Here is a 12,291-nt window from a genome sequence, read left to right on the forward strand (position 1 = left end):
AAACATTCAAATGAGAAATGTAGCACTTCTGGTAAAATGGCTATGGAGGTTTCCAATAGACAGGGATAAGCTGCGGGTTAAGGTGATATTGAGCATTCATGGGTTGGCGGCTAATGGCTGGGACGCAGGAGTTTTGGCTAGGGCTACAAAGGGCCTCCCCCTGGAAATCCATACATGATATCCTTCCATCCTTCTATTGGTCAACTACAATTTGTGCTCTGGTAATCTTGTTAAATTCTGAGAGCATATTTGGGTGGGGGATAGGACATTGAAAGATCAATTCCCTTGTTTGCTTTATCTACTTTAAAAAATGAGCCTGTGTCCTCTTTTCTAGTTTCCTCTAGTTTGGGGTTAGGGTTTGATTGGGATTTGGGTTTAAGGAGGGGAGTCAGAGGCTATGGACTAATTTGCAAGGTGTTTTCTTAGACCAATCTACTGTGGGTTGTCATGTTTGGACCCTTCCTCCCATGGGTTCCTTCTCCTGCGCCTCCTTTTTTCAGAGTCTAGTTCAACCCTTTGCATCTCCTGGGCAATCTTTCCCTATTAAGGAAGTTTGGGGTAAACCTATTCCACCTAGGATTGCAGCTCTTTGTTGGGAGGTCTTTTAGGAAAGATTCAACTCCTGTGAACTTCTTCAAAGAAAAAGACCTAATTGGTGCTTATCACCACGGTGGTGCATTTTATGTAAGGCTAATGGTGACTGGTGAGACATGCTATCACTTATTAATCTCCCACCCTTTTGTTTTGTATATTTAGGATTGGTTTCTCTCTCTGTTTGGTTGTAGATGGACTCCCCCACCAGATTCACAAAGTTTGTTTGCTTCTTTTGTTAGTTGGCCAAAGAAGAGGGGCTGGATGCTTTGGAGGTGTACTAGAGCAGCCATTTGTTGGACGATTTGTTGTACTAGGGAAGCTCTAATTGAAGTCATTTCCATCAGAGTGGTAGTGGGTTAAATATCTGGAGCTGTTTGATGGTATATCTACAGATGATTTGCTTAGAAACTGGAAGGAAGTGGCCAATTCTGCTCCTTTAAAGGCTGAAAGTAGGCCTCTTTGGTCCCCACCAATTGAAGGTTTCGTTAAGTTGAATTTTGATAGTAGTGAGGGTAATCCTGGTTCTTCTGGTATTGGAGGTGTATTCAGAAATGAAGAATAAAAGGTCGTTGCATTATTCTCAGGACCAATAGGTACAAGTGATTCACTCAGAGTCAGAGCAGAGATTATGACTGTCTTGGAAGGGTTACAGAGGGCAAAGGAACTAAATATTAGAAAGTTAGTAGTTAAGGGTGACTCCAAGCTGGTGATTAATTGGCTGCATTGCTGCAACAAGAAGAAATTGGATTATGGAGTTACATCAATGAGAAAAGAAGGTTTCGATGGCTGTCACAGAATATGGAAGTGAGACTCCAATAGATAAAGCGAAGTGCCAATTCTTTTACTGATGCTCTTGCTAAACAAGGGGTGGGAAGGGATACTTTGTTTTAGACTCTTGTAAATTGTTCTGTTTTGGTGGGAGGGCTAAGAGAGTTTATCTCTCCCCTCTTCTTTGTTCCTTGTTGTAACCTTCTATTCATCTAATGAATTGGTTCAGTTATTGATAAAAGAAACTCATCACCTCCCAAAGAGCTTAATTGAATTCTACCAAATGTCAGACCAAGAAGGTGCAATGGAGTAGATAGGGGATTGACTTATAGGCTATGTTTCCTTGATATGTCAAGGACATGGTGTAGGATATGGATTTTACACTAAAATTTGAAGTATATGACACCCTTTTATAGGAATCTGGGTTATTATAGCTTAGGCATGGGGAAGAGAGCATTCATTGCATGTCTTTCCCATTGGATGTGAGGTGATTATTGGTCCAAATCTGCATCCCATTATGATATCCACATGAAAAAGTTACTTTCTTTTTCCATATGGTCCAACAAAGGGCAAGGGAAACATTGTTAGACAAAGTGTTACCTTTCTTTTGGAAACTCATAGTTGATCAAGCACCAATCTGGGGTGGAATAAAAAAGGCCATTATCCAATGTTGATCGTAGTTATCTAGGGTCTTGGGAGGGGCAGACTGGATGGGGACCTAACCTTTGGCATTTTTTGCACAAAGTGGCTGATCTCATGCTTGAGCCTGTGATATCATGCTTAGCCTGAGATTCATCGTACACCAACCAATCTGGGATGGGATGCTACCTAAAAATATTCATTGCCACCGAAAGAGCTTAATTAAATTCTGGCAAATGCCAAACAAGGTGATTATTAATTAATGTTCAAAACCTTACCCAACTATGCCAACTACATGAAAAGATCTGAGGGGATATTAGAAGCTGAGTTTCTATCCCATGAAAATGGGGGGATTGTTCTGCAAAAAAGCATTATTTCACAGCTGTGTTTCTTCCTGGTCCTGTACCTGTCTCCCTAGTTAACTTTGATTTCCCCCTAGTATCAAGGTGGAGGTCATAGTGCCTCATTGGAAACCAATTCATAGCGTTCTTCCACTGTTGCTCCTTTATCAACAACCATATTATAGATGACTGGAAAATTCTCATGTAATGCATGTCCTTACTATTTATCATCCAAAAAATGAGCAAAGTTTTTCTTGCTCAACTACAAAAGGTGTGACTGGTCAAATCATGCTAGTGCATGGAAACATCCCACCATTCCCTGCAACTATGAATTCACTTGGTTTAGGGTTTTTTATATTTGATTCAATTCATTTTTTCTTTGATGTCTTGTTTGTTATACATATTGTGCAATAGTCCATCCTTGAAATCGTTAGGAGAGTTTTTAATCCAATGTGTAGCATCAGTTAGTAATTTGTGCGTCTTTCCCTTCAACTTTGATTTCTTGGTTCAGGACTGTTCACAAAGAAGGCATGTTGGGACTTGAGATCTGATGAACAAAGGGATGCAGGTTTGATCACAAATATGGAATTTGTTTACCTGCATATACGTTCATTTAAGGGTTGAGGATACAGTCTCTGAACAAAACTCTCGCAGCAGCCATGAAGCTCCTCGCTTGGAATTGTTGGGGTTGCAGTTGTTCCTTGACAATGAGTAATTAGAGATTGATGCATAAAAGATTTGATACGATGTTTCTGATACCAAAAACAACTTAAAGCAAAAATGCTTTCTTGTTAGAATTTTTTTTTTTTTGGTGAAGTTACTGCTAGAAGATTGAGCTTTCAAAAATAATCATGGGGTTTCTGCAAGTGGTCTTCTTAGCAGTCTATTTATTTGTTATAAAGATCGAGTACTCTGACATTTTTGTTTGTTTCTAATCATAACATCATTCATGATTTCATCAGTTTCCATGGTATTTAACCTGTTTGGTGCCCAGTAACCACAATCTAAAATTTTCGTATGGTTTGTATAAGTTTTGTAATAGTATTACTTTTTTTTTTCCGAAAAAGTACAAACAGGCCCAATGCAGATTTCTGATTTTCACTGCCGAGCTATAAATACTCAAAATGGCAAAAACCCACTCTATGCCTATAAATTCTGACCCCAGGCTGAACTGTCTTTCTCCCTTTTATTTTTCTTAGATCTTAAATAGAGCCTGAACCGTGCGTCTTCTACTCAATTCTCGGGTCATTTTACTAATGGTGCACCACTCTCTTTTTCCCAGGTTACTCTTTCTGGTCCTAACAAACATGTCGCATTTTTCAAATTTATCTATGTTCAAAGTGATTATTTTTTATTAATTATGATAGCCTACTAAAAATTTGTAATTTGAAAGTCATTGTGTAATCCAATTACATTTATATCCCAAATCATTCGAATTTTTAAAGTATATAAAACTATCAAAATAATTCTCAGAAACTTCATAATAATATAGTGCCCGTTTGGGAGGGGCTTTCAAAACTGGCAGTGGCTTTTGATCTACAACTACAAGCGATTTGACCCGTCTATACCCCATTATCCCTTAAGGCTTAGTTTGGAAGGAGTACAAATACAAATATGTAAAGTGTAGAATCTTGTCTTTTGTATGATTTTGTATGTATTTGTAGAGTATATATTCGTATTTATACTCCTTTCAAATTGAGCCTAAAGAGTACAAATACAAATATGTACAGTATAAATAGATACAAAATAATACAAAATACAAGGTTTTGCACTCTACATATTTATATTTTATACTCCTTCCAAACATACTTTCTAATTTGTAGTTTCCACGTATTACTCTATTTCCAAAAATTGAGTGATACTTCTTAATGAAGATCAAGGTTCGGGTCAAAGATCTAGCCATTCTCTAATTCCTAGTATTTCAGCTTTCAGGTATCACTTGTTCCAAAAATCTATACATTTCAATTGAATGATACTTCCTAATGAAGATCCAAGGTTCGGTTCAAAGATTTAGCAACTCTCTAGTTCCTAGTATTTCACGTATCACTTGTTCAAAAAATCGATATACTTGCTGCACATTGAGAACATCTCTCGGGAAGATGTTCCCAGGGTGAGGAGAGGATGTGGGAACAATTTGTAGGTTGCAGATCCAAATTCCGGAGTGCCCAGTGAAGCCCCCTCTCTCAAGTATAAAGTTGAGGTGCATGAGCTGACATTGGCGTCAGAGCTGTGTTATATCATCATCCCATCCATCATCAAAGTCAAAGCAAAAGGCGAAAGCCACAAGCCACTACTCTTTTTCATGCTCGAACTCTGTCCTAGATACAAAAATTTGATTAGAATAATTCTAAAAACGATATATCCTGATGCTATGGTCAGGAATAGTGGATGTGGATTTGGGAGGGCCATCAAACAGGCACTGAAGATGAAATGTGGTGGGATATTTGGGTGCTCAATGACTAAAAAACAATCTCGTCTGGATTAACGAATGCAGTTGCAGTGTTCACCTCATATATGAATATCACCATTCTATAAATGGCAAAATCTCGCAGGCAAGGTTCAAATTATCGATATGCCCAATATATTGGTAGGGGCGTATCGGGTAATATCAACAGTGTTTTTAACCTCTTTTTTAATTTTTTTTTTCAAAATCGATTCAAAAGGACCGATTTAAGGCTCCTCCACCCCTGAACCGGTAAGAACCCTAATACACCCACTATAGGGGCATATCGGAAAGTCACCGGCACAATACGTATTGAACCTTGCTCGCGGGTTTAGTTTACGATGCTCAAAATGGTGAATCTGGATCCGAGTTGCCGTCACCTGGGAGGTACAATTATGTGGAGTGGATCATAGTTGTTAGTCTGCTGTTTGTTTTGCTACATCATTGATTATATCTGGTACTGAGAGTCAGAGATTCAATAACCAAAGGAGTAGAGGCTAGCTAGAGACCTTCACTCAACCAACGCATATGATGCAACAAACATATTAGAGATCGTTTATCATAAAATGAGCACAAACTAGAGCATGCACAAGATTACCGCAAATCCAATTACAAACAAACCTATTGACCTTTTGTAGATCTGTACTACTAATTCACCAAGCATCCACCACTTCTTTTATTCAATAATACAAGAGATCAAACCACACTATGCTAGATGGGACCTTGACTAGGAAGTCCTTACAAGTATAAAAATCTTCACTGCAGAACCAGACAATCTTGGGGGAAATGTGGTGCAGGGGTTGGCACTGAGGGCTCAAATAGAGCTTCTTCCTGCTCCTCATTTCCAACATTGGTCTCCTCCACACAAGCCTCTTGAAACCCTGCAGCTTCCAATATGTAAGCCTTCACCTCTTCAAACCTCTCCTCTGAAAGAGAGACCTCAGCTAGAAGCCTCCAAGCATAGTCTTCGGATGCTTCTCTGTAGTCGTCCTTCCTCTTCAACACAATATGTCCACTTATCTCCCACACAGCAGGATTTACTTGGGTGTCTAGAAGCTCCTGGCTCACTTCTCCTAGTGCTTGCTTCTCCGCATAACACTGTTCAATCATTTAGCAGCAACCACTAGTTAATTTCCAATGCAAAATCTAAGATTGTAATGGCAAGTTAAGAAGATTCATGTGATTTGAATGACTAAACTGGCAAGAGTATTAAAAATTATAACTATCAATCTACCTGTCTAATATATATACATATTATCTTTGTCGTCTTAAATCATTTTTGATAATTGCGTTGTTATCATGAAGTCCTGGTTTGCTTGATTTATAAACTCAATACTAGTGGTCTAATGAGATAGAAAAGGAACCTTATAATGAGAAATAAACTTGTGAAGAAATTGCTTTGTTACTAATGGAATGAGCCTAAGTGAATATGAGCTATTTTTCAGAAAAAAAATAGAACCAAACAAAAGAAGTGATTATTATTAATATGCATCTCTGAATGGGTGTATGAGGCAGGCTTGAGGACACTTGCTGTAACTAGGAGTGTAAAATCCTAAAATTGGGTACCCGAATTGCACCCCTAGCTGTAACCAAACTGAAATTTCTCATATTGCCTACAACGGTTTTAGTTGGGGGGGGGGGTCTATAAAACTTACTGGATTTCATATCAGAAGAGAGAGAAAAAGAAACAAAATATTATTGCAGCTTAAAAGTTTGATCATGAAAACCAAAAAAAATGTTGTCAGGAGTAGGTGGTGACATAATGGGTATACAGATACACATTAATGGACACATTAGTATAGTGGTTAACTGGTTATTACCAATTACTGTTTTTGTGAGTATCGCCTAATTAAAAAACAAACCCAAATCTAACAATCAAGGGCGGGGGTAGGAAAAAAGTTGAGGGCATTATTGGAATTCAGAAGTTTGATCATTGACGAAATGCAGAGGGGAGTGACTCTCTTTTATTATAGGTTATGGATTAGGAGATTTCACAAAAAAATGTCTTATCACACCAATTGAATGAATTTGCACAACAGTCTCCATGGTGAACATAAGCATTCTAAAATTTGTTTTTGTACAAAGTAGTTGCCATAAGGGGCTCTTCACATTAATAAATCGTTCAGATTTCAAAGTAGGTAAATATAACTAATTCAACTCGGCTATCTCCACTAATCAAGCTAGAACAAACGAAGATATCTGCAACCTCAAGTAAAGCAAGTACTCTAAATGAACAACCAGTTACGATTCAAAGTAGAATTGGGAAGGAAAAAATACCTGAGGGAAAATGAAGACCCGTTTACCACAATCGGAGATCAGGACATTGTAAGGAATGTTGTTTTCTTGGAGGCAAATGCAAGAATTTGCAACAGCATCAGATAAATGTTTCATTGTTTTTCCACCCTCAAAAACCAATCCCCTTACTGGATAATTCAACAGCTTGGACACTGTCACTCCATTGTCAGGCACATTCTTCACTGTGTTTAGTTTTTCAGTGGGGGTCTTCTCCACGGGGAAGGGCATGGATAGGTAATACGCCTGCAACAATGGGGTAATTGTCAATCATAAATGTAACTGAGCCAATGTGGATAACTACTGGTTGCATTTGTAAGGACAACATGTGGGAATTCAAAGGAAACGAGACTAGAAAATAAAACAAAGAAATTTATTACCTGGAAATGGAGGTGATTAATGGTTGCGAAGGCACCCAAGCTATTGTATCCCAATCTAAAGAACGGATCTGCTGCTTCAGATGCCATATGAAGAGCAAGCAAGAAACTCTCATGGTCAATCCTCTGAGGCAAGCAATCGAGAACTCGGGGAATCAGAAGTACATGCCCATACTCAATTGGACTCACCTGAAAACCCAATGGAACAAATGTTAAACAAGAGTTGCCTTATATCAATTTGCCTTAAATATTCTACCACAACCATTGATGAAGTAATTCAGAATCGAACTGGACTCACGTTTATGGCAACAGCATTTGGGGATTTGGAGCTGTCGCCGATGGGAGCATTGGGGAAATAGTGAGTCCCATTGTCCTCACTCTGCTCGAACCTGAAGAGCGCCTCCTCTTGGCCAACCTTAGTGAAATTGAACTTCTTTTCATCAAAGGGCTGAAGGACCCGATCCACACGGAACTCGGTGGGCCGTTTCTTCAAGTGGCGACCTTCGTTGAGCTGAGCAATGAATCCATAATCCCCAGGAATAACCTTGGTCTCGCAGGTTGTCACGTCGTAGCGGAAGAGCCCTCTGCTCATCCGATCCTCCCACTGCGCCAGCAGCAATTCATTGAGGAAAGAAACCTTAGGGTTGTCCCCCGGTTCAATTGCTGCCCCACCTTTGATCAAATCGCTGCCGTCTCTCTTGAAGGCATAGAGAGGAAGCTTTGATACTGAAGGATCAACACAGCGACCAATTTCAATACAATCGAAAACTTAAAACAAAGAAAAGAGAAAGAAAGGAAGAAAACTGAAGAGGAAGGAGATAAGGGTCTGAGTCTTACCGGGAAGGCAACACTTGCCGAGGCAATTCCTGCCACAACCGAGAGCTCCAGGAGTGTCTTCCTGGAAGTTGGAGACGACGGTCGGAACCCTTTTGATGGTCAACATCTTGGACGCAGACGATCGCGAGAAGAAGAAAAAGATTGAGAAAGTTAGGTGGGTTTGCGACGTTAGTTAGTTCTTCCCCAGTTAGACCTGAGCGGAGAAGGTGGAAAAGGGGGAAAGAGGAAAAGAAACAACCGCCGCCGGCGAGGAAGAGGAGATCGGAAGGGCTTCCGCCTTCAGAGGGAAGAGCACCCCTACCACCGTGAGGGGAAGGAATCCTCTTCTCGAACAAGTTCTGTGTTTGATCCACTTGTGATGGGCTTTGTTGCTGGAGGCGTTGTTGGTGGTGGAGATTCCACCCGACCGCTTCAAGTACAGCCGTGATGACTCAACTCGATTCCTACTCTCCTCTCTCTCCCTCTCTCTCTCTCTCTCTCTCTCCTCTGTATGTCTGGTCGGTTTGAGCGGGGGAGAACTGGAGAAGGGAAGACCATATATAGGGCTGCTGGCTGGGGGAGAATATTCCAACCTCTACGTGTTCAACTGTATGTTTATGACTTTTATGTACCTTTTGTCTGACTCTGGATACATACATTCTCTCCAACTTCTTGGAGACGGAGAAGTGGAGAGGTATTCCATCCTGTCCGGTCTTAATGCGGATCTTGAGGACAAAATCTTGACACGTGTATATTATTTTTTGAGAAGAAAATCTAGACCAAGTGTACATAATCTTGGTCACAGGATTTAGACCTACAAATGTCCCACTCCCAGCCCCCGCCTGTCTTTCCTTTTCTACTTTTTTGCTCTCCCTTTTGTTTTGTTATTACTTATATCTTCCAATGAATCCCAATTCCCACAGCACAATTCAACAAACCATGGTTTTTAAAATCGAATCGGTCAGGATCCGGTTATTGGGTCGAATGGTCTGGTCGTTCGAACCAAATGCTTGGCCCGTTTTAACAGAAATAAAAAATAAAAAAATGGTTAAAAACTGTTCAAATGGTTCAAACAATTAATCACACGATTCAACGGTTCGTTGACCAAAATCAACCGTTTTGGAGAAAATGAAACTGATCACCTGACTAGTTCCCGGTTTTTCCGATCCGGTCCGATTTTGAAAATCATGCAACAAACAACCCTTCATTTTCTTTCATTTGTTTTTCTTCCATGTGGAAGGATATTCGGCCTAGCCAAACATTCTCTTCTCTGAAAATCAGCTAAGTTGCTACGTGTCTAATTCTTAGACATTATATGAACCTATTTAATTGCAGATCCAATATTGGGATCCTTAGCTGTGAAGTTTGCTTGGTTTGTATTGTCCAGAAGTGGTATTCGTTTTTGCAGCAGTTGATACTTGATGGATTAAAATCTCAAAGAAGACAATTTTGTCTTTGTCATTAGCTCTAGTTTTTCTTTTTCCGTATCCAGATAATTCTTTCATCCATACACCAATTAACTAGAAAGAAGAAGATGCACCTGTCACAATACTTTCTCAGATTTCCATTTTCTTGGGGAAAAAGGTAAAGAAGCAAAAGAGAATAGGGTCAGATAGTTTGAACCCAAATATTGTTTTCGCCAGTGTGCATTACAGATATATGCTATATTAATACAAACTTTGAACTTGAGGTGTACTAGCCCTTAACCCATTACCAAACAAAGTAGAGATGTTTCTCAGAAAATCACTATCCAAACCTCCTACCAAAACAGAGCTATTTCTTAGGAAATCATAATCATGCCTTCTATAGGGATGTTTCTAAGAAAGTCACAAGCAAAAACCAACAAAACGCAAGTGCTTCTTCGAAAATTACAATCCTGTCTTTCTTTTGCCAAAAATTTCCTCAACATTCCCAATCCCAAGAAGCAAACCCTATCCAAATTGAATTTGCAAGTATGATCGATGATTCATTTGGTCTTCCTCCTCATTTAAAATCACTTAACTACTTAGGTTGTATTTGGATTAGCTTCAGGATTTGTCAAAAGCACAAAGCCCCAATCTTAGGCTTTGTGCCTTGGGAGTTGAGAGTTGGAGTTAAAAGTCTATTTAACTTCATTATAATGTTTACAAAATCAGTTTTTATTTTTATTTTTATTTTTTGAAAAAGGCCAATAGCCTATAATTCATTAGATAACTCAGTAGACTTCTACCACAATTTTCTTCAAGAATACAAAAGTATCTGTCTGACCAAGTACAAAGAGAAGAGCATGACAGAGCTGATGAAGGAAGATTTGACCCGACCTCTTGACCACCCAATACGTGGAAACAACCGAGGGTGGCTTGGCAGAAGCAACAGCTCGGCACGGCAGTACGCTCAAGGCGCGAGCTCCGAGAGGAGGAACCAGTGGTCTGAGCTCCCCAAAAGGAGCCCCAACAACCCGAACTGGCCCACCCCAGGGCAGCTCGGACCACACTTCTACCCGAACTCAAGACTTCACCTCGCACACCACTCCAGCACTTCGTCTCCAAGCCGCCCAACTGAACAACCGTACCTGACACCAAAGGAGTCCGTATCCTGAGGCAGCGCACCTGACTGACTTAGGATTTGACGCTTGACAGCCGCACTTCAACGACCACCTGCCACCGCCACCTCCAGTCACAGAGACGGCTCCGACAAAGAGAGCAGTGGCGGTTGTCTGCCCGAGCAGAGGTGATGACACCCGAACTGGCAGAAGTGCAGAGGTAATGATACCCGACCTAACAGGAGCTTGGGAGTGAGTGCGCAAAGTGGTTATAAAAGGCCCTCTTCCCCCCAAGAAGGGAGGTACGTGATAACTTTGCGCCATTTGGTTTTTCATCTTGCCTTTGAGGAAATACTAACTTGAGCTTCGGAGCACTCTCACCGGGCTCCTCCCTGGAGATTACTCGCTTTCATCCCCGTTTCAGACACCTTTTGCTCCAGCCAGAGGCAAGATCGTTGACAGTTAGGACCGACCGGATTGCGCTCCATCAATTGGCTCCGTCTATGGGAAACACTTCTAAAAGCCTCCCTCTAAAACTCTCATAACCCCTTTTTTCCAAGAAACCCCAACACCCATGGCTTCTTCCAGCAATGCCGGACGTAGCACGGAGATGAACGCCACTGGGGAACAACTTCAAGTCCCCGTGGTGTGCATCAGACAGTTCACTATCCCCCTTCCGGTGGATGGGATCCCCAGCCTGAATGCGCCACGAATAGTGGCGCCCGTGAATCTTCCCGCCATGAACGCCCCCTGCCTCTCCCTATCGGGACAACCTTTACCGAACCAAGTGTTGTCCCCCTGGCGACTAGCCAAAACCAGTTTGATGACTTGATGCAGTGCATGCGGGCAATGCAAGCTCAAATGCAGCAGTTCCAGCATCATCAGCTCCAGCAGTACCAAGTACTGCACCACATCTCTCAATATCACTATCAACAGCAATTCGCCCAATTGCCTCTGAACCAACCACAACTTCCACCTCGACACCCCGCTCCGAAGCCGGTTAAGCCCTCCCCTCAGGGCGGACGCCTTCACCGAGGAGAAGCCTCCCAACTTCAAAACCCCCCCAAGAGCCAGGCCTCATCCCCGGGCCGGGGGGAAAGAAAAATCACCCCCGCCTCGCAGCTCGCCGGCGGGTCGGGAACCTCGCCCGCCAAGTCAGCACCTCGGCACTCCAAGTCTGAGCTCCCGCCCACAGAGAACCGATTCAGCGTCCTAGCGGCGGACTACCAATAGACCGGGCCCATCGAGCTCGGCAACACCGAGGCCAGCAGTGCCAGTACCAGGCCCACTCAGCAACGAAGACGCCGGCGAAGTCGTCGAACTGCCACCCGCATCCTGCCTGAGCTCTGAGGTAAAGAAGAGACAAGCTCGAACGAGGTAAAAGCCGCCCCTATTCTCTTTGTCCCTTCCCCCCTCTCATCAGAAATCCTTGCAGTCCCCATGCCCAGAGATTTCAAACTCCCCCCTTTGGACAAGTATGATGGGTCCTTCGACCCCAAC

The 12,291-nt window shown here is 41.9% G+C and overlaps 2 protein-coding genes across 4 annotated transcripts in view; one reads left to right on the plus strand and one right to left on the minus strand.

The window, feature by feature from the left end:
• POLD2 (DNA polymerase delta small subunit) overlaps positions 1 to 3,300 on the plus strand; it is a 51,618-nt gene extending 48,318 nt beyond the window's left edge. For all 3 annotated transcript variants that reach the window (XM_010265105.3, XM_088899870.1, XM_010265150.3), the window contains one exon: positions 2,854 to 3,300. The gene's annotated coding sequence lies outside the window, so the exon portion shown is untranslated. The remainder of the gene's footprint in view (positions 1 to 2,853) is intronic.
• Positions 3,301 to 5,314: 2,014 nt separating this feature from the next.
• On the minus strand, positions 5,315 to 8,753 carry LOC104601771 (GDP-L-galactose phosphorylase 1-like). The gene is made up of 5 exons (XM_010265262.3): positions 8,292 to 8,753; positions 7,753 to 8,180; positions 7,458 to 7,643; positions 7,063 to 7,323; positions 5,315 to 5,883 (listed from the first exon to the last, which is right to left on the minus strand). The coding sequence occupies exons 1-5, from the start codon at positions 8,395 to 8,397 to the stop codon at positions 5,542 to 5,544; spliced, it is 1,323 nt and encodes a 440-aa protein (XP_010263564.1). The 5' UTR covers positions 8,398 to 8,753; the 3' UTR covers positions 5,315 to 5,541.
• Between the last annotated feature and the right edge of the window lie 3,538 nt (positions 8,754 to 12,291).

This window comes from Nelumbo nucifera, chromosome 3, assembly GCF_055504915.1.
Source record: "Nelumbo nucifera cultivar China Antique chromosome 3, China Antique-T2T, whole genome shotgun sequence".
Taxonomy (NCBI): domain Eukaryota; kingdom Viridiplantae; phylum Streptophyta; class Magnoliopsida; order Proteales; family Nelumbonaceae; genus Nelumbo; species Nelumbo nucifera.